The 22,458-nt window shown below is 52.1% G+C and overlaps 1 protein-coding gene across 5 annotated transcripts in view; it reads right to left on the minus strand.

Moving 5' to 3' along the window:
• The window catches only part of AGAP1 (ArfGAP with GTPase domain, ankyrin repeat and PH domain 1), a 530,765-nt gene extending 508,673 nt beyond the window's left edge, over positions 1 to 22,092 (minus strand). For all 5 annotated transcript variants that reach the window (XM_040638726.1, XM_040638724.1, XM_040638725.1 and 2 more), the window contains exon 1: positions 21,924 to 22,092. In XM_040638726.1, coding sequence (XP_040494660.1) covers positions 21,924 to 22,086 — 163 coding nt within the window. In that variant the 5' untranslated portion in view covers positions 22,087 to 22,092. The remainder of the gene's footprint in view (positions 1 to 21,923) is intronic.
• Between the last annotated feature and the right edge of the window lie 366 nt (positions 22,093 to 22,458).

Consider the following 22,458-nt stretch of genomic DNA (forward strand, 5'->3'; position numbering starts at 1 on the left):
CGCAGCATGGACCGTCAGCCCTGGGTGCCAAGCCCTTAACTCACGTCCTCTGAGGAGAGCGGGAAGACCCCCCCGAGGCGCACAGCTGGAAAGCAGCAGCAGCAGACTTCCCTCAAAGACTCTCCCTTCGACGCTCCACCAAGTGCCCCTCCACCAGCAGGTACAAGACAGGGAAGCAGACGATGCCAGAGCAAGGTTCAAATAACGACTCCTGAGTTTGAGAGCTGAAAGGGCACAGCGTCTCTGTTTTGTGAGGCGAGCAGAGAACAGCACTCAGGAAAGGCCTTCCTTCCACAGGGCATTCAGTACTGCCCAGCACGCACAGAAATGGGGTGCCCCGAGGGACGGGGAGACAGGAGGCTACGACAGTGAAGTCTGGAGAGGAAGGAAGCGCGGCCACGTGTGCGCCCGTGGGGACCACGCGCTCTGCTGCCCGAGCAGCAGCAAAACCAAGCCCCGCCACCTGTCCCAGTCCACAGGACCCCTGGTCCACGAAGCCCACACGCAGCCCAGCAATGTCGCCCCACATCCAGCAGGCCCTCAAGACGCCGTGTCCCGGGGCCACCTTCAATCTACAAAGTACCTCACTTCCACTACGGCTTCCAAGGCGACACCATCCACCAGCACTTCCCCAGTTCCCTGTAGGTTTAATGTCTGTCCTTTCTATTCGCAAGGAGTCACTCAAACGTCTGAAGCCACCGATGAGTTTGCCTGTGATGTCTGTACATCTTAAAGATTAGTATCTGTGTCAAAAGTCATCAGTGAACCCATCACATTCTCTTTTAAAACACAAAGTGTCCAGCTCAACAGAATTTCTCAAACGGAATTACGAGGAAGGGGTGGACTTCGGCAGAGGCATGAAATCACGCTCATGACTCGTGCTGCGGACAGGACAGCCCCTGCCCATTCTCCCAGCTTCTGGAGCCGCTTCTCCACAAGCCGTCGTGGGCCTGCCCCTCCTCTCTGCTACCATCCTGGAGGGGCTGTCCGTCAAGGCGGCCAAGAGGTGGCTGATGCTCTCTGGGAACAGGAGGCCCAAGTGGGGACTGAGGGAGAAAAAATGCAGTGTCTCAAAGACACAGGACTTATGCCTGCTCCCTGGACCCTACCCATGGACCTGGCACAGTCCATCCCCAGGGCTGAGTGTCAGGCTGGCCTCCCACACTGGCTTGCCCCTACATCCTTCAGGTACACTCCACATCTGCCTGTATGAGCTAGAACGGAATTCTGACGTTTTCAACCAAGGACCTAACCGGATCAACTTACCATGCTCCCCAGCTTAAAGAGCAAGCAAATTCTGTTCTAAAACGCAAAGACTATTGTTTAGGGCAAAGTCTGCCTAAATTTAAGAACATCTTTTTTTTTTTTTTTTTTTTTAGTGCACTAAAGTCTGAAGGCAATTCCCAAAATGGCAGCCATGGTGACCTCAAATTCTGGAAGCACCACCTCGCCAACTCATCACTATGACCGTGGGCCTCTCTGGGATATCTGGGCCTGGGATATGCACATCACACGTCAGGAGTGCGCTTTGTTGCTAGCCATGGACTTGGCCAAGGGATAAGGCCTTTGAGGTCCTTCTGCTGGCAGGCGGTCAGGCTCCATGGAGCTCCCACCACCCAGCAGGTCCAGTCGCAATGACCACAGTCCCAGAGCTCTCTGAGCGCACGCTGGGGAAGGACGGGTGATCCCACAATTAGACCAAGTGCAGAGGCCACACGCCGGGCACTGGTGTTAGGGGCCTTCTGAATGACGCTGAGGGAGCAGTGGCACTTGAACTAAGGGGTGCAGGTTATCAGCTGGGTTAGGAGAAGAGCAGCATGCCTGGAGGCAGGACGTGGACTGCCAGGAGCCTGGAGGTGGACGAGGTGGCCCCCAGGGAACTGCTGAGGGGCAAGACCAGGCAGGCCTGTGGCAACAGGCCGTAGGTGCAAAACAAAGTAACCCCTTTTTCTTTATTTACCCCATGACTTGTTCTCAGAAGGGTTAGGGGTGAGGTCGAGGAATTTCAACTTCCTTCTGAAAGCCTGCTGAGCCATTAGAGGCTTTTAAGCAGGGCAAAGCCTGGCCAGATTTGTTTTGGAATCTATTTATGGGTGAGCCAAGCTGTCAAACGCGAATTACCACATCAACATCCTCGGACATCCGAGCACAGATGCACAGACAAGCTGGCACGCACCAAGGGGAGACGTGATGGAATGGCCTGTGCTTGATCACATAAATACAGACACACATTTATCACACACACACACACACACACACACACACACGTCCACGATGCAGGGGAAAGCACACAACCTGTCGGGCTGAGCATAAAACATCTCAATAGAATCCCAGGGCTGATCACACTGCTAAGCCTGGAAAGGCTGTAAGATCATTCTTTAGTTGGAAGAGCTCAACGTTCTGTAGGAGGTTGAATGTGGGAGGCTATAGGCTTTTTAACTAAGAAAGGCCTGAAGACTGGCCCCTCCCGGAGGCACGTGTGTGCCCACAGAGACGGCGAGGCGGGGCCTCACGGGCCAGCACAGGGCAGCACAGCACTGCCTTGGATGCGACCACGTGAACACGGCGAGAGAGGAAACGACACCCACACTTCCAAACTGCATGAGCTCCGACTATCTGGTATTGAGAAAATGCTAGTAGTGAAGCCACATCCGAATGAGAAGCATCGACCGGCCCAATAAACTGCAAACTAGATTTGAAGAGAAGTGACCAACCCAACGTGCGATGGCCTGAGGAACGTCCCCGAGCAGGACCGTGAGCACCCAGCTCCACCACCGTGGCCGACAGGCACGTCACAGCTCAGCACCGGGACCCAGACCAGCCAGGACCCCTCACTCCTACTAACAGGACAGCACGTTCTTCTTAGAACATCCAAAAGCACTTCATAACATCTTCGCTCATGTACGTTCCTTTCCTGGCAAGGGAGGCAAAGGGCAGTTCTCTGGCTGGCCCAGAAGTTTGCAGCTCTCAAGGGACATGGGAGCTGCTGAGCGTGGCAGGCAGGACCTCAGCGAGGCCAGCGTAGGAGTCCAGTCCAGAGGTCTGTCCTGCAGCGTGCACCATGGCAAGTCTTACTGGGGAAAGCAAGGCAGGAATGCGGAAGGACGTGCATGGATTATTTTCTTATTGCTATGTCAAGAAAACCACTTCTCATCCCTAGTATGCTCCCAAATTAAAAGTTAAAAAGTTAAAAAACAGACACCCCAAACTCCCAACCAAGATAAAAGCTGGCTCTCCAACGTTGTGTTGATGTGGCATCAGGGCAGGAAGTGATGTGGACACTCCATCATCCCCCCCACACACTGAACCCCACCATGAGCACTTCCATGAAACTCTGTAGGAGCGAAATCCACTCTTTGAGGAAATTACACAGGGTTTTCTCCCCACCTTGTAAGAACTAAAAGAACTAAACTCTCCAGAATGTGGAGTTGTCAAAAGGACTTACAAATAAAAGTTTCCAGGTTTACTCCTGGCCAGAGAACAAGTGAGCAATTTCCCTGAGCCAAGCAAAGGTTAATAATCAAAGAGGTTCGTTAAGACTGTCCTGAGCTCAGGCTGCCAGGCAGTTAGTCATAAAGAGCGGGGTGGAATTTGCCTACTCCAGCAGTTGGAGGCGGGATGGGAGAGAAAGTCACATCCCCATGGGGAGCCGGTTTCCTAGAAAACACTGGCGAGAAGGAGCCAACAGAGACTCAGGCAGGCCCTCACCTCCCCCTCCGCTGTCAGCCTTCCTCATCGAGAAGCCCTTGATGCCGGTGAGATCCCGGTGAGCACACAGGTACACACACCTGCAGCTGTGCCAGGTAAGCCTTGGTCAGCACAGGGCTCTGTGTGCAGATCAGAGACTGGGAGGAACCGCAGAGGTGTAGCGGGCTGGGCTGCTCGGCAGCATCCCTGGTCACCACCCACAGATGCCAGAGTTGTGACAATTAAAAACTTCCCCAAACACTGCAAAATTGCCCCCTCCCCCTATTAGAAACAACCTATCTTGGCCAAGCACTTGGAGTTACAGGCAGGGAAACTGAGGCCAGGGGTCACAAAGCGATGCAGAGGACGGAGACCTGACTCCAGATGTCTGCCTACAGCCCTCTGCCCGCCTCATCTCAATGCCTGTGCCCCGTGCCTGCTGTGGGGGCACTGGCAAGGCAGCTCCTGGACTTCACCCAGACGGTCTTCATTTTTAATCTCTTGTAAGCACCCAAATGGGTCTGATTTTTACAAACACGGATGAGTATGATCACAGCTCCTCTCCCCTGGGCATCCTCACCTGTTCCACTCCACCTCTACCCACACCTCGGCCTCACCCCCACACCCGCCGTTAGTACCAGACACCTCACAGCCCATGAGACACAGATGGCACACCCTCACAAGTGGGGGGAGGGACAGAGGGAGAAGCTGGCTCCCCGCTGAGCAGGGAGCCCGATGCGGGGCTCGATCCCAGGACCCCAGGATCATGACCTGAGCCGAAGGCAGACACTTCACCACTGAGCCGCCCAGGCGCCCCCACATCCTCTTTCTGAAGGATGGCTGCCACCCCCAAGCCGTCACTGCCAGCAGCCTGCTGAGCCTAAGCCTGAAGCAGAGACCCTCACACTGCTGGTGGGAGCAAAAAATCAAACGACTGATAGGGAAAAGTTGTGCAGTTCTTTAAAAGTTAAGTATATACCATCACATCTCCCAGGCACTTCACTCCTAGGTTTTACCGAGAGACACTGAAAGCACGCGGCCATATGAAGAACCATACGTGGATGCCCACAGCGGCGCTATTTGTAAAAGCCAACCCGTGAACAAGGTGATCAGTATCCATCAACAGGATAAATCCACCTGACAGAACACTAGTCGGCGATGAAAAAGAACATGCCGCCGATACGCCCAACAAGCCGAACGAACCTCCAAATCACCAGAGTGAGTGGAGGAAGCCAAAGAAGGGGTCTGTTGTTGCAGGACTTCATTTCTACTAAATTCTAGAAAACACAAACTAACCCACAGTCACAGAAAGCACATCGATGCAAGCAGATGGGGGCAGGAAGGCCGGGTCACGAAGGGACACGGGGAAATATGTGGGAAGATGGGCAAGTTCCATATCTCGACTGTGGTTTCGTGGGTGTGTCTGTCGAAACTCTTCAAATTGTAAACTTTCGATATGTGCAGTGCCTCTTAGATAAATCTTAACTCTCTGAAACTGCTGAATCAAACGTGTACAGAAAGAGCTCTACTGTAAAGTTCACCAGCAATTTTTTTTCAAGATTTGAGAGAGTAAGACAGAGTGAGAGAGAAAGACAGAGTGAGGGAGCGAGCACATGCATGGGGAAAGGGGCAGAGGGAGAGAGAATCACAAGCAGATTCTCTGCTGACCGTGGAGCCTGATTTGGGGCTTGATCTCACAACCCTGAGATCATGACCAGAGCTGAAGTCAAAAGTGGGATACTTGACTGAGCCACCCAGGCGCCCCACCAGCAGTTTTAACAGTAACTGCCCACAACATTCCATCACATGAGGGCACAGGTCCTGCCTAAGCACATGAGGACTGCACGGGTGGGAACTCTTGGGAAGCAGCACTGCACACCCCCACACCGCTACACTGCTAGGGAGGAAAGGGGGGGCACGGCCTTTCCAATCACCCCTCACTGAGCCTGTGGCCCCAGGCACGGCGCTGCGGTCAGCTCCCTGCACAGGGGGAGAGTCACGCCCAGAACAGGGTAAGAATCCAGACCATCACGGAATGCCCATGGTAGGAATGCTGTGGACAGAGCACTGGACGGGAATCCGAGAACCTCATCCTGGAAAGTCAACCACTGGACAACCCAGGTGAGTCACTGCCTGCTCTCCAGCCCAGGCCCCACTGTGAAAGAGGGATGGTGCCAGTGGACCCATCGGACCCACACCTGTGGAAAAAAAGCAAATCCTGTGCCGAGCTTCCCAAATGGAAAAATGGCTCCACTCCCCCAGTGAGGCAGCACCAGGACCGTGCCCTGGATTCCGGCATGCCAGCTCAGCCACCTCACTTTGCGTGACCTCGGGCAAATCCCTTTGATTCCCAGGGTATCAATTTCTCCCTATTATGCTAATTATAGCCCAGAGGAAAAGTAACTTCTATTTATACGTGTTAAAAATTAACTGCTTGCTAGCATCTCCATTATTAAAATGTCACATAATTCGTGTGGCTTCAACTGAAGAGCTATGCTTTCAACCAACCCAGATTAAAGGTGCTGCAGATTTTCTGGACTTGTGTGAATTTTCAAAGGCATGCCATCTGGAAATTGTCCCTGTCCCAGACCGCGAACCTGTCACTGCAAGCAGCCAGCCTGCCACCGCATCTCCTCCTCGTGCAACCCAAACCACCAGTCAGCATCCCAGCATCACCAAACCTCAGCAACAGAGCCAACGTGGTCCAGCAGCTTTTATTTTCTTTATAACTTCAGTGATAAATAAAACATCGGGTGTATGAGCTTCCAGTCACAAACTGGAACCTGCAGGAGGGGTGCAGACAAGAGGGGAGGCCCCCAGTGCCTCCGCAGACCTTGCTCTGATCTGACAGGCTTCCTTTCTGTTTTATTAAAACATCCTGACTGTGACTCCTGAGTCTGAATCCTAACTCACCCAGCTCCAGGCTATGGGTAGATTCAGGCAAGGCTCTAAACTCTAGGTCTCAGGCTCCCAACCTGTAAAATGAGGGTTCTACCATCTCTGTGCTGGGGGAACCTGGATAAAATGACACAAAGCATGTTCAAGCCCTTACCAGGGGGTCCCATGCATGGCACACACTCAGTAAACAGTCGGGGCTGTTACGGGTTTAACCAAGTGAAGAAAGGGAAGAAACTGGGAGGGAGGGTGTCATGAAATGTTTCATAGAAATTTCTGGAATCCGGAGCAGGAGCAGCTGTCAGAGATGCCTCCAGGCAACAAGCGGTGTCACTTACAAGGCAAACCCGCTCCCTGCCTGGCTTCTGGAGCAGGGCCGCACCCCAGGCCCGCAGGGGACACCCTTGCACCAGCCTCTCCCTGGAGGCCTGCATGGCACACAGCGTTCTCAGATAGCTGTTTCTGTCTTCTCTTCCTAAAAATGAACTCCTAGCTAAGGTCTGGGATGGAAGAGCCTGGGAAGGAGGGTACGGAGGCTTCTGGGCCAGTCGGCTGCAGCGCTGGGCCTGGCACACAGGAGTGCTCCTAACCAGCCTGACGGATTCCCAGCAGCTGCTCCATCTGGGGCTTTCCAGGTACAGAAGCTCGGCATGGAAAAAAGCCATGAGTGATCAACTAATTACCCAACGAAAGAGCAGGAAGTTCTGAGGACAGGCTCAGCTAAGCCTCGGCCCAGCCCACGTATGACCTGGCTGCCTGGGGCTTTACAGAGAAAGAATCAGCAAGTGGCTGTTCCAGCTCCAGCTTCCCTCAAGCTCAGGAAGAAGGCAGAAACCAGCCTGAGATCGCAACGCTCACAGAGAAACCATCAGGAAGACGTACTCTAGCCAACGCCATAAGCAGAAGGCTGGGCTCTCAGTCTAAGTGCCGTCCCTTCGGCCCCTTGTCCACCAGCCCCTGCCTCCCCATCTCTGCAGAGTGTGGAGGGAGGAGTGAGCGGCATGGACGTGGGTTGGGGAAAACAAGCGTCAGTGCTAGGGTTGCATTAGTGGCCGTGAGGCTCGGCGGCCCTGCTCCTGTGGACACAGCCTGACAGCTCCTCATCAGGAGTGTTCCCGGCAGCATATTTTCAAGCAATCAAAGAAACTCTTGGTCAAATAAACTCCAGTTTCTGATTACGATTCCTGTTTTCATGTCCAGAAAGCCCCAAAAAGGCAATTATCATAGTCGCCATAGTTTAAATCATGTTTTTCAAATATTGGAACCCAAGCTCCAAAAACCCCAGTATCTAACAGGAGTTATGAAACAAGAGTCAAGGTAACAGTAACCATGGAAAATGGATCTTCCAAACACGAGTCTCTGGAAAAGTCCACTTCAGTTAGCTCTTACATGGTATCTTCCCGCAGAATGCTCAGGCAGGGACCGTCTTCACAGTCAACAGGTGGTTGCAGCAGGGTGAGGAACTGTTCTCTGGCATGAGAAGGTGCAGACCCCCATGCAGACAGTCCGCGCATGACTCCACCGCCCACCCTTCCTGTGAACAAGCCACTGCCAAGGCTGCTGGGCTGCTGTCAGGATAAAACAGGGGAAAGACACCCTCACGCATCCACGTGCACACACACCAGAGACAGAGGGAGACGAGGGAGGGAGGGATGGGGAGTCCGGCAAGGCAGACGGCCCTGGGTCCCCGAGAAGCAGCACTTAAGATAAGGCCTCAGAAACAAGAGGCCTTTCAATACGCAGAGGGAGTCAAGCTGGAAGGAGAATTTGGGTTGCCTGTTATGGAAATGACCAGATGAAATGTACAGGCAACTCTTCTGGAAACGCCTTCCACGGTGATAACACATGAATGAGGCTGGAGCATCCTTTCATAATCGGAGCTGGAAGAACCAAAGTACCCCTGTCCCACCACAGATGACACATTCTAAAGCTAAGCTTTCCCACATTGTGAGAAAGGAAGGAGTAGGGAGAAAGGGAGGGCACTCGAGCCACCAACCTCTTCTTCAGAAACTCAACCCCTCGCTGAGGTGACAAAGATGTGACAACCTAGACACATTCTGCCATCAATTCCCCCTTAGCTCAAAGACTGCTCGCACCGAACACAGGACCGTGACAAAACGGAAACTAAAGCCCAAGCTCCAGCTAGAGATTTTGGACACACAGGCCCATTCAAACCGAAATTTGGCGAAGAAACAAAGGCAGGACCGTGAATAAAGATGCTAGAAGCCCCGGGAAGGCTAGAGGAGAGTCTGACTGGCCAGCAGAAGCTGGGCCCACCTGGAGATGACTCTGTGTGGTGAAGACTTCGAGAGAGGATCTGGGAAGGAATCTGCTGGCTCAGTACCCCGGAGGCCGCCGGTCTGGCCAGCTCTGGGCAGGATGTGGAGAGCACTGCAGGGGGCAGACGAGGAGGAGGCTGGGGACTCCACCAGCCCACTGTGAGGTCACTGCTGGCTCGAGGACAACCCAGAAGACATGCCCCATTTGGGCCCAGTCGGGAGAACAGGAATTTGGGGCTGATAATCAGGTTCTATAATTAACACTGCAATTAACACTGCAGAGACAGGAACCACACTGTAATTCAGCGCCCCCATTCAGGGCCAGGATGACTCCAATTCTGAAGGCTGCTCCCTCAAACTCATGAACCAGGAACGTGATTGAGAGCTTAATTAGACTTCCAGGATCTGCCTTAAAACCTACCGTATAAATCACACACATAACAGATGTGTTCATCACTCCGGCAGCTTCTAACACATGCCCATTACGATGACAATGACACACCATCACCAGGTTAGACAGCTGCACACCTGCTCTTTACTGTCTCTGACTAAGTCTGGGGGACGAGAGTACTGCAGAGCGATGGAGATTATCATCGACGAGGCTCTTCCGCACACCCCTGCACATGCTCAGGGGTTAGAAGGAAGCCTTCAACAGACGCACCCGTGTCAGAGCTAGTTTTTCTATGGACCACACGGGTTACACACACACACACACACACACACACACACGTTTCCTTCCTTCTGCTGGATATTGCTCTACTGAGTGGGATTTCGCTCTCTGACTTTGTTGGAGGAGGAATACTGTGGATGAAACAATTCAACACAAGGCCCTGAGGCAGTCTGGCCTCATCTGACCATCTCCTCCCCACCCTTCCATCCCCACCTCCACCTCCACCAGACTTGGTCATTTTGGTGGAATAAGGAGCAACGGATGGGGCAGTGGCAGTCACAGACAGGAGGAACCTTGAGATCAAAGCTCAATCCCACGGATTCTAAACGGACACGAGTGTCCCAAGAATTCCATGGCCAGTCACTGAGGCAGGAGCCTGTCTTGGATCCCCAGGCAAGAGGTGTCTGTCCGCTACAGGCCACGCAGTCACCGCGGCTGTGATCTTCCATGACATCATTCTCCTTCCAGGAAGTGATCACAATGTAACTTATTAAACAAGAAAACGCTTGTCTTCCATATCAGCACTTTGTCTACTCCTAAAAACAAAGTCCTTTGTGCAACCCCACCCCCAAAACCACCAAGGCCCGAAGAGGGGCTGCCCTCCCAAACACACTGAAATGGGGAATTCAAGTCAGAGTTCAAGTCAAAGCTTCCTTTTGGGTTCACATCTGAACTGAATCAACATTAACACAACAAAAAGCTGTCCTTCCAAAGACCAAATTAAACCACCTCCCCTGCAGAATGAGACCCCCTCACCTTCGACCCACAGTCAGCACCTTGCCCCCTCTCTGCTGGCGCTGCACCTTGAACCTGGATGTCAGGACATCCTGACGGGCACCGTTTCCAGAAATCCTTTGGATTCCAAGCCAAAAGTGGATGAGCCTTGGAAAACTGCAATCTAGAGAAAAAGCTAGATAACAATCCTCCTGGACGGGAAGATACACAACACTAACGAGTAGAGAGAAGCAAGGCAAAGGGGACAGAAGAGTTCCCTCAAACATTCTTTCTACTCTTCTGTGTGTCTGAAAATTTTCATCACAAAATGTTGAGGAAAAGAAAGATTCCTCAAGTTGTGGTTAATCTGCAAATTCCATCTCTTAGTCACAAAATGCCTTGTTGGTATGATTCCCAGGCCCTAGACTAGTGGCATAGTCCCCCTCCCTAAGCAGACACAGAAGGGGATGCCTAAGACCCCAGTGGCAGATGAGGGCTCTGTCCACTCAGATGAACATTTGCCTCTTACCACACTCTGCTCAACACAAAACGTCCCAATATTAATACCAACGAGTGGAGGGGTGCCTGATCTCCCCAGATGAGTAAGGCCGTACCGGTCTATGATTCTTCTATCTCTAAGCAGGCAACCTGCAAAATGAAAAATCTGAGTGCACAGCAACCTGCGTTCCATCAGAAGGAGAAGGTGGAATTCTAGAAGAACACAGGTTCTTATGTCGAACTCTGGAATTCTGAAGCACCTTCAGGAAAAGCCGCCCTGCCAGCACCTGCAGACCTGCCTTGGCATCCAGGCAGGGCCGAGAGGCCTCGTAGAGTGAAGCACAAACCACACCTGCCCATGATTTTAGCACCACTCCAGAGTCTCCTAGCCAGCTGGGAATTTAGGGAAAGACTGTAGGGCTTGGGGAGTCTGAAATGGGGCGGGGGGGGGGGATCTGTAGATTTAGACTGTGGACAAAAAGAGATAAGTAACTTTTTTATTCCCCAGCATGAGATGACCAGAAAGGCAAACACAGATGGAGAAACCTCAGTAAAACTGAATTTTCTAAGTGAAAAAACAGAAACTGACTTTTTTTGTGTGAAGACAATGAGATTTCTTTGGGCAAAGATGAGAGTTTTCCAAGGCCTCCTGATACAAGATGACAGGCTGCCCTGTCAACAACACCCCCCGCCCCATGTCATTAGCTTCCTGCCTTCTGGGGCTCAAACAAGGCATCCTCCAGGAGCCCCCGGGGCCTCTTCATGGCACCCTCGCTACCTCCCTGGCCCACTACACACCTGGCCCAAAGCACACACCTGTCCTGTTTACCCAGGGCAAATGGCCCATTCACCTCTGTACTCCTGACAGCTGGCTCTACAAGTCTATGGATTCAAGCCATTAAGTGGAAATTACACACACCTAACAGACAAAGCCACAGACTGTTGTACAGATACAGATGTAAAGATATAAATTTAGATGTAGCTATCGATGGACACATCAACCAAGCATCATGGGGTATGCACTCTGCACTGCTCTGAAAAAGGCACAGTTAGCCAGGAGACAAGCAGGACCTCAGGGGCCACCCCCATCCCGAGTCTGTGAGCCACCAGCTCCATCAGGTGAGCCTCCCGTGGATGGATTCAGCGCCTGGACAGGGACACACGCTGGCCATACCCCTGAGGGACCCACGTCTGCACACCTCAGATACCCATTTAAAGTCTGCAGCGGGGAAGAGGCCACAATACATCCTAGATGCCTGGTCTCAGCCTGTTCCACAGACATATGCAAACCAACCCCACAGGGACAGGGCCCTCTTCCACAAATCCCACATACTGTTGTGCATGGACAAGCACCCTCCACCCAAACCTCAGGACACCTATAGATGGAATCCCCTCAACAAGGCCCCACTCTTGTGTTCCCAGGATCAAACCTCAGTCTCTCATCCCCCTCCTGCCATCCTGAGGCTCACAGGCCTGCACCTCCCTGAGCATCCCTTGGGGCCTGTCTCTGTACTCCCACCTTCCCCTATAACAGCCTGGATGTCGCTCCCCATTTTGGGCCCTCCCTGCCAGTCCCCACTACTGCAGATGCCAACACCCCCCAGCCCACGGGGCCACAGCTGAGCATCACGGTGCTCCCCTCCCCAAATGGAAATCCATTATCACTAGTGTCCCACTCCCCAATGAAAGTGCTCCCGACCTGCTCTCTGGGTCTTGCAAGGTTCTTCTCCATCATCCCGGACTCCTCAATTCTCTGTAGGCTGAGATTCAATCCAGATGTGTCAGTTCCGTTACCCAGCAGCCAGAAAGCCCACCACTGCCTGATTCCTACCCAGCTTCCAGGCTGGGTTAGTCCCATTCCCTGCTAGGCAGCCCTCGCTCTCCCACATGGCCTTGAACTACTGTGGCCGGTTATTTCAGTTTGTATTCCTGTGCCCTCCTGAGCTGAATCTAAAGTGTGAGGGGAAAAGGACTCAGGTCCTGCACATCTGTCTACCCTCCCCCACCCCAGATGAAAAAACTGCCCTTTGCCCCATTGTAGGTGCTCAATAAAATCTTGCCCATTGATTCTCACACTGGCCACTTCCCACGCTAGGCAGGGAAGGTAAACACAGCCCTCCCACCCCCATCCCTCAAAATAAACATGTGCCTGTGTGAAGCTACTGGACAAGCTGTCAGGCACGCACACACCCTTCCATCCTTATGAGCTCCCAGGTTTGGCCTCAGTCAGTGTGGCCTTTGTAGGGGAGGATGGGCAGCTCTGGGACACATTAGAAGGAACAAAGAAAATAACCCCTTGAGAGTAACAGACTTGGCAACACTTAGCTTTTTTTCTCTTTCCTGTCTTGCACATAATTGCTACAAACAACAGAAACAGAGGAGTGCTAATATGTACCTATTAGACCACAGAACAGCTTAGGCCCAGAGTAGAAAATGAGTTTCCTTTCAAATGCCAACCCAGATCCAAAGGTTATCTAACACCCGGGATGGGGGTGGCGAGATGGATTCTGGACCGGGCTGGGATCCTCCGGAAAGAGCACCCCAACTGATTACTGATTTGCCAAGAGCCAGGGAGAGCCCAAAGGGGCCCATTCCGGCCTCTGGGGGACTGTGCCATCCACGTTTTAAAGGAAAGTACTTCCCGGTGAAGGATTTCACTCACACAGCTCCCTTTACAGAGCTGTAATTATTCAACTAACAAGGATTTAACAGTCCACAGAAAAATCCTAAAGTCTAAGACAGTGCCGGAAATTTATTAGCCACTTAATTATTTATGAACAAACAATGCAGAGAATTAAAATGAAAGGAGGAAGGCAGTCCCTGAGCCACGTGAACTGAACCTTGAACAGCAACGAAAGGTCTCTCCAGATAGGGGCTGCCCACCCACCAGAGAGACTGGTTTCGTGACCGCTGTGTCCACACAGGTAGCGCCACACAGCTCTCCACTCCCAGGCACCTGAAAGGAACCAGAAGACAGGACGAGAATGTGCTCGGCGGCGCTGTTCATACCAGCTGAAAACAGGAAACCATGCAAATGCCCATCAATGGTAGAACACACAAACAAACAGAGGCAACCTCCTCTCACTACACGCAACCCAGACCCCAGACGGTCCTGGCTGTGCTGACCACCTTGTTTCTTGATCTGAATGCTGGTTACACACATGGGCTCAGTCTGTGAAAACCTCCTCCCTAATGACTTGGGCATCTTTCTATATTTATGCTCTAGGTGAAAACAGAGCTCAAAAAAATTCAGGAGTCTTAAGTAGTCGCAGTCCTAGCAATCCCAAACTTGAAATAATAACATGTGGACAATCAGAGACCTGGACTTGGTTGTTGACCCTAAACTGAAACAATACTCTTGTTTGTCTGAAATCAGGTTTACCAGCCTGCGCTACCAGCAGCCGTGTTGGAACAGGAGAGGGAATCACGGCTCACAGCAGCACCCCAGATCCTTAAAAACACCCACGAAGGATGGGTAGGCAGGCTTTGGGAAAGTGCCCTCCCTAGAAAACATGCCCACTCACCCCTCACAGAAAAGGACAACTGGAAACACAAACAGCTGACTCTCAGGCCATCAGCTCTCTCCAAATCAATTTCATTTTCATTACAGAAACTAGCAAGTAATTAGCTCACCTGCAACACCCCATCTTGCCGAAGGCCACCACCCGCCCTCACACAGAGAGCACCTCCTGGCCTCCTACTTAAGACGTAAAAACTCTGCCAGGAAACTAAGGTGGGCCTTGTTTTGTCGCAGGCATTGATAAAAAAATAAATAAATAAAATTCTAACTTCTTCCTTTCCTCAATACTGTTGGTATGTCCCTGTCAACTAAAACTCTTGGAACTTCAACTGAATGGACCTCCTAAAGACGCTATTCTCCCTTGAAGACTATTATCTGAGAACACGGGAACAGGAGCTTCGGTGAGGCTGCGTCCTAAGCTGGAAATCAACATGGTTCTGTTTGAGAGCCTGTTGAATGTTGACATTGCTAAGACCAAACACCAATCGTTCGTGAACATGGCCGGTCATTATTTGAATTCTCCCAGAACCATGAAAAGTGTTTCCCACCCTTGAAAAATAAAAACCAAAAAGCTGCCTCTAAGCCACGACGCTAACGACAGGCAGACGGCATGAGCAGCTTTGAAGACGAGACAGTTGCCTGTGTAGCAACACCGTACAAATACTCCAACACTGCAGCCCAAAAAAGACAATCCCCACCAAACAGCGGGAGAAGTGTGAAATTTGCAAATGAGCCCCTGGTTAAACAAAAACACCAATCTGTTCCCAGACAGCCCAGGGTGGCCACCTGTTCCGGGCTGGTGGCACGTTCTGATTACCAGTGGAAGAAACAATATCTGAGGGATGACAGCCCCCTCCTGGGCCCGGGTCCCCACCCGCGAGCCTATATTTAGCCTGCTCTTTATGGAAAATGTTCCGACCTCGCACACAGACAAGCTATTTGGCTGGTTATTCAAAGGGTCCATTAACAACCTCTTCTGGTGGGGGTGGTATTGCTCTCCTTCCCTCACGACCCCCAGAGGCCACCAAGACACCCCCTTTCTGGCCTTGGGCAGTTGTGAGCAAGAGCGCAGGGAGGCTGGAGGGATCGGACCTGAAACACCCTGCCCCTGGATGGGTCAGCACTGCATCTTGGGAAAGTCACTCCACTCGCAGCCCTGCGTGCCGGCTTCCCACACCATAAAGCAAGAACCCAAAATCCCTCTCAGCCCCTCAGAAGCACAGAACTCCCACAAGAAGGGGGCCCAGGGTGGCACATACAAAGCCTCGCCCTCATCCCCTGTGCAGAAATAACAGATGCTGCACAGATAGCAGATTGACATCTGCAGAGTGCATTCTGCTCCTCGGAGAAAGGTACTTAACAAAGGGAAGGAATTATGTAGCTAAGCACCAGATCAGAACCCCGAACCCTGGATTTTAAAAATAACTAAGCCTGATCCGCTTTGCCAAACTCAATCACTTAAGCAAGGACTCAAAGGATCGGCAGTGTTGAGAAGAGGGGGTGCAGGGGGAGGGCGGCTGGGTTTGTCTGAATGTTGAGAAACACGAGACAAGACCAAATCAGTAGTTAAAACAAGCCAGAGCGAGACTCACAAACCATAAACACCTGCAGGGCACACAGGAAAAAAAGAAGGAAGCAAGCTCAGGGATTTTAGTCTTAACCAAATAAAAAGTCTGGTTTGGACCAAAAAACCCAGAGGTGGTAGTAACAGGGCCACAGGTTTTGTTGTGAAGGTTCCTGCAGCTGCTCGAGCCGCTTCTCCCTTCTGAGTCACTTCCTTCAGGCTCCCTGTCAGCCCTCCCAGGCTGCTAAGAACACACAGCTCGCCTCCTTCCCTTAAAGGCTCTTTTAGCTCCACACCAGTGATGACAAAACGCTATCATCGGACAAACGAGCGTATCAAGTGAATATTGAAGAACCCCATCTAAATACACGGGAGACTCCACGAAACAGCAACTATCTCCCAAAGACTGGAAGGAAAGCGCACAGAACAGCACACTGCGACTTAAAGCTGGTCCTCACTCCCTACAGGACCCCCTTCATCATGTCTACCCCCCGTCTGACCCCTTCCCTCACAGGGCACTCGGCATTGCGGACGTAGAGTGAACACAGACGTGAACCCGTTCGGACCTGGATTTAAATCCCTTCTCCACGATGTTTAAGCTCTGTGACCCTCACCTGTCACCTGCAGGAAAGAACGCGTGCCAGAGAGCCAGCCCAAAGACACCCTTCCCGCCGGAGTGCCTCCACCCACAGCAACACCTCTCAAAGTGCGGTCCCTGGACCAGCAGCACTGGCAGCCTCTGGAAACTCATTCGAAAAGCACATTCTTGGGCCCCACTCCAGACCTAGAGAACTAGAAACCTGGGGGCTGGGGGCCAGTAGTTTGCTTTCCCAAGCCCACCATGTAATCTGATTGCACGTTCAACTTTGAGAACCACAGCTCTCAATGCTGCATTGAAGATACATCATGTCTGTCACCCAACACAAAGAAACACCCACATTTTGCAGATAGCCTGGCTGGAAAAGGTTCTAGAATTCAGCAAGCGGATCCTTCCCTTCTCCTACACACACTAAAGAAATCTGATTTCCACCCCAAACATCACATGGTATTCAGCTTCTACCCAAGCTAAAACCCATCAGATCCAAAAGGTGCCCAGCCCTAAGACTGTACTCTTGTGACAAGTTTCAAAACGTCCTCAACTTCTGCCAGAAGACAAACACTATTTATATTACCAACGAGGAGCAAAAAGACTCAAACTCTAGAGAAAATGTCAGCCCCTCTGGAAAGTGAGCCAATCGACAAACAATTCCTGGGCATCCTCCAAGGGCCAGACGTGACACACTGAATCACTAGGGACATAAAAATTGAACGGGACCGTATTTCTGCCCTCAAAAAGCTCCCAGTCCTTCAGGCCAGAGATGAGCCGAAGGACACAGAGCAGGCAGGCCATAATTCTGCCTGGGAGAGGTAGGGGAAGATGCTGCCATCAGCCAGGCCAGAAGGGACATCTGCACTGTGGGGGAGCTGGATGCTGGGAAGGTATGAAATTAAACCTGGACGCAAGGAACAGCCAACTAAGAATTATTTTTAAGGAAGAAACTGCAACATTTATATCAATAACTAAAAGGCCCCATACCTGCACCCTTTGATTAAACCTGAAATATTATGAATTCAGTCACTACTGGCAAAGAAAAATTATGCTCATCCACGGCAGGAAGAAGGTATTTGTTCCCTAGACACGTACACACGCAACAACCAGATTAAATAAATTCCTATATGAAAAGCAACTCTTACAAGTTCTGCCATGCTAAGCAACTTTACAGAAAACATAATACTCCCAGTTACCTACAGCATTCTTAAACCCACTTCATCTTGGGTAAAGGAAACACATGCTTGGGATGTTGGCACATACTGCCTGTGGAAACCGTGAATAACCAGGAGCTCCACTCTGTCTCATAAGAAGCTACAGAGCCAGCGCTGAGGTCAGACCAACGCAGGTCAACTCTCCTGGACAAGTCTCCTACACTTCCGGGACCTCAGAGGTGGCATCTATGTCATGGATCACCGCAGGATGAATTGAGATGATGCAGGGGAAGCACTTAGCACTCTGCTGTCCACAGACACTCAACACTGCAGCTGGATCATGGGATTAAGGAGCCCCTCACCCTACCTTCCCAGGTCCCCCACTGCGGGGGCTCAGCCCTAGAATCCCCCCATCAAAGTGCCCTTTCCAGGGGCGCCAGGCAGCAGTCTCTGGCTAAGACCAGGCTCTCATGCCTCTCCAGAAGAAGCCACACAAACCACCGGTGGGGCCAGTGGGGAGCCTGGCTCCCCGAATCTGCCACCTGGTGAGGGTGAAGGCATGAAAGCTGGTTGGGGGCTCAACCACTACCCCAGCAAAGGAGCCCGCTGCCTTGTTATTCCCAGCACAGTTCTGCTACTGGCAAGCTGAATTACAATGTGCGACGGCTAACAGAGGCATTATTCCTGAGAGAAGAACAAGCTTTATTTAACAAGAAAGGCAGTTGACTCATTTACCTCAGACCCATCAAGCCCAGACAGACTTTTTAAAAGAGAACCAGACAAGTTGTGCACACTGGAAGCAGTGGGTCCCAGACTCGTGTCTGGGTATGGAGAGCATCCATGCTACAGAGCTATATTTCAGAGCATGCCACACCCCTGTGGGACACCCCAAAAACCTGATCAGGTAAATCTGAAAACAACTAGTAATGCTTCCTTAAAATCCAGAGGTTTAGGAGAAAAAAATAAATCTCTCAAAGTCTGAAATAAAAATTTGAAAAAAATACTTTTTTTGGATGAGATAATATCTTAATACAAAAACAAAATCCCATTTCCCACACCTGCAAACAGGGTCCACAGAGCCACTCTCACTTGGGAATCTTGGCGAACTCTTTCAAATAAGATATACACAGTTGAGCCCATCACTAAGAGATTTTCCAATCCAGACCCACTTAGAACCACTCTGAAATGAGCTCTGAAAGGATGTTAGCTAAACATCCTTTGACAAGGCCACTCCTCACGCCAACAGTAAAAAGTCCTGAAAACACCAAAAATATAGGAAAATTTTAAATAAATTATGGCACAGCCAAGTGCTGGATGATTATGCCAACATAAGAAATTGTATCTCCAAGATTTTTTGTAACACTGAAAAGTACTCACGATATGCTAATCAAGAAACTGTAAATAGCAATCCAACTTTGTATATGTACCCACAGAAGCAGGGAGAGGCTAGTTGGATAGCCTCTGAAATGCAGACTGTTTTCCGTTTGGTGGGACAAATGATTTTTAAACTATCTGCTATGATGTGCACAGGCTTTCCTGATTAGAAATGGTTCTATTTTAAATTCAGAAAGACTTACATTTGGCCAGTGTGTCATCCTGACCAGCAAGGTGCTCCCTCGGGGCACGTGTGTACATCTGAATTACTAAAACGCTCGGGGCAGTGCTCACCTACAGCCCTGGGCTCCTCCGAACAACGTCTGCAGTCTCTGTACCCCATGGCCACTCTCTTGGTTTCCGTATGAGTGAATAACCCACACGCTGCACAATTACACAAAATTGTTTCTGCAGTGTTCTTTTCACAGAAAAAATGTCACCCTGCCACAACTGAGCAATCCTCTCAATTTCCAGAACATCAACAGTACAGACATAAATCACAACCATATCTTAAAATTGGCACAGAGAGAGAGGACATTTCATTATCACAAATGAACTTACCTTTCGTTAGAAGAGTCAGTGTAAGGTGCTTTGCATGGTACAGACTAGGCTCTCTATTCAAACCATCCTCTGGTTCAGACCAGACTTTGAATGACCTCAGTCAAATGTTCAGGAGGTCATTATCCCTCCCTGAACTGCCATCCTTTACAACAGGAAGATAATGAAGCTGGCCCACATTCTCACAGGGTTGGCACAGCCACACAATGAGATGATGAATCCAAGAGTATTTCTGCTAAAGTTCCATACAAATGAAAGGTGGTATCATTGCTGACAGTAAAGCAAAGAACAGAAACATATTCGAATGGTTCTTAAGCCTCATTAACAGCCAAACACAACATAGACATTCCTTTTTCTAACAGAAAAATAATACATCATCAAAGCCCCAAATAGGATTTGTTCACTGATTCTGAGTCTTATTAAAAATGACAAGGATTCCAGCCAAGAAAGGGCTTAACTTGTCACATGGTAAAGGCAGACATCAAGCTACCAAAAACGATCATCTAGGAACCACATAATATTTTTTTTTAAGAGAGAAAGAAAAGAAAAGAAAAATGTAACCACATCCTCTTGCTAGAAAGTCAGATTGCTTTGCTGGAAGTGCTCGAGACCCCAGAGCTGGGCTTCACGAATGAGAAATGAAAACGAGGCGTCATGAATCACACTCAGCTAGAGGTCTCGGCACAGCCACGAGGTGCACTCGGCCAGGCGCATTCAATACTTGCCACTAGCTTTCAAAGTGTTTCATCAGACTTCTGTGGATACAGCCAGCGAGCTGCAAAGAGACAAGGGAAACAGGCACAGCGCTCCTCTCACTCTGACCACAACAGAGCCAGCACTCAGGCTCTGGAGGAACCTTCGTGGAACATCACCCAGCCATCGGCAGATGCGCGCAGGTCCCATGGCCTCCCACAAGTCTTGTTGGAGGTACACGGGGACTCTACCTCTCAGGGAATCTGGAAGCATCTTAAATTGCCAACAAGGCGGCCATGTGCTCCGACAGCCAGGTCCCACACAGGCTGCAGCACTGCTCAGATCCTCCCAGGGAATTAGCAAGTGCCCTATGGATGCAGCTGGCCAATCGGCAGCCTGGCCGGGACGTGGTTCAAGTCCACGGGGCTGCCAAATGCCAAGAGAATCAGCACCACAACATCCACCTTCCCCAACTAACTGGCCAAGTGTCAAACCAAGACGCTCTGGGGTTAGTAGTTCAGACTGCATGGTGCCAAAGCAAAGCCCTCCTGCGGCCGATGCCGTCACAGATGGAGGGGAGCTGGGTGACTGCCTGTACCCAGGCTTTTGGACAAACTCCTGCAAGGCCTTGGAACATTCTCAATGTTCCTCAACAGCGGCCCCAGTGGCCTTTGGTTAGGACAGTCTGTATCATGGCCCACCCTGCAGGCCTTGTACCACCTCTGGCTAACAGAGAGGAAACACTGCTGACTGAGTGTGGCTGGGGCAGAACTCCACAGTCCATACTGACATCCCACCTTGTCCCCCAGGTGGATCTTGCCAAATGGACAGAGCAAGGAGACAATCCCGAAACCCACTAGCAGAGAAATAAGAGCCACTCAATCCCAAGAGAACACAAGCCCAAGAGAGGCGGAAGTCTGCAGCACCTCTCCTGCAGGGTCACAGCCTCATGGGACAAGCTGGAAGGGGAGGTGGCCTCTGCACCTGTGAAAGTGAGACCCCTGCACCTGTGAAAGTGAGACCCTGAGGCTGACGGACCCCCCTGTCCTCCTGGTAGGGAAGGCTCTGCTTCTAATTTGGCCCAAGACTTTTGGTAGAAAACACTCTACGGAGACCAGCCTTTGCACAGAGGCAGGTGGACAGGCACGTGGACACGACACAGCCTGCAGCCCGGGGCTGGCTGTCTGCATGGGCTCAGTAAAGCGGCCTCCACTGCGCCCCCTGAATTGGGCAAAGACACGAAGGGGGCGGCCCTGCCCCGCCTAAACACGCTGGCCTGAGCCCCTAGCCCAGCAGTTACACTTCCCAAAACGTCTTCAACGTCTAGCAATACGCCCGGCCCTGGCCTGGTAACCTGTCACAGGTCCGGTGGCACCAACCCCTCCAGCTGCCCCCAGGCATCGTTTGGACCGGATCACTAGGGCGGCCCGGGACGCGGCAGCATCGAGCCACCTTCACACAGGCGAGAATCTACTGCCCATTATCAAATTAACGCTGCCGGCCCATCTTCCACAGCAGAGCTGGCGGCGCCCTTGGCCTCCTCCTCCGCAGTCTCCCGGCCTTGCAGGACAAGAAGCACCGCAAAGCTCCCTCCGCGGGGCAGCCGCGTGCCACGGCCCGGCGCGTGTGTATACACGCACGCACACACGCGCGCGCGCGCACCCCGCCGCGCCGGGGGCGCCCGCTCCCCCGCGCTTTCCAGAAGCCCCGCGGCGGCCCGGCCCTCACCTTCGATGGCGATGACGTGCTCCCGGATCTGGTTCTGCAGCACCGGCTCCTCCACACGCTCCAGCAGCTCGTAGATGGAGTAGATGTTGGGGTGGACCGACTCGAAGCGCTGGATCTCGGCCCGGATGGCAGCCGAGTTGGCCAGCTGCTGCTGGTAGTTCATGGTGCAGGCGCCGCGCCCGGAGCTGCGCGCCCCCCGCCGCCGCCGCCGCCGCCCCGTGCCCCGGGGCCCGCGGGCCACCGAGCCCGGGGCGCCGCAGCCCCCGGGGAGCCGGGCCCGCCGGCGGCGGGCGGAGGAGGCGCGAGAAGAAAGGAGCGGGCGGAGCAGGCGCGGGGTCGGCCCGCGGACTCAGTTCATGGCCGGGACGGGCGGCCGGCAAGCGAGCGGGCCCGGCGCCCCGGGTCAGCGGGCCCCCATGGAGCGCGCCGCGGCGGGCGCGGCCGGCCCCGGAGGAGGCTCGCTCGGGCGCCTTCCTGCGCCTCAGCCGCCTTCCACCCCTAGGCGCTGCCCCGCCGAGCAGCCATTAAAGCCAGG

The sequence above is a fragment of the Ursus maritimus genome, unplaced genomic scaffold (assembly GCF_017311325.1).
Source record: "Ursus maritimus isolate PB19 unplaced genomic scaffold, ASM1731132v1 scaffold_1, whole genome shotgun sequence".
NCBI classification, from domain to species: domain Eukaryota; kingdom Metazoa; phylum Chordata; class Mammalia; order Carnivora; family Ursidae; genus Ursus; species Ursus maritimus.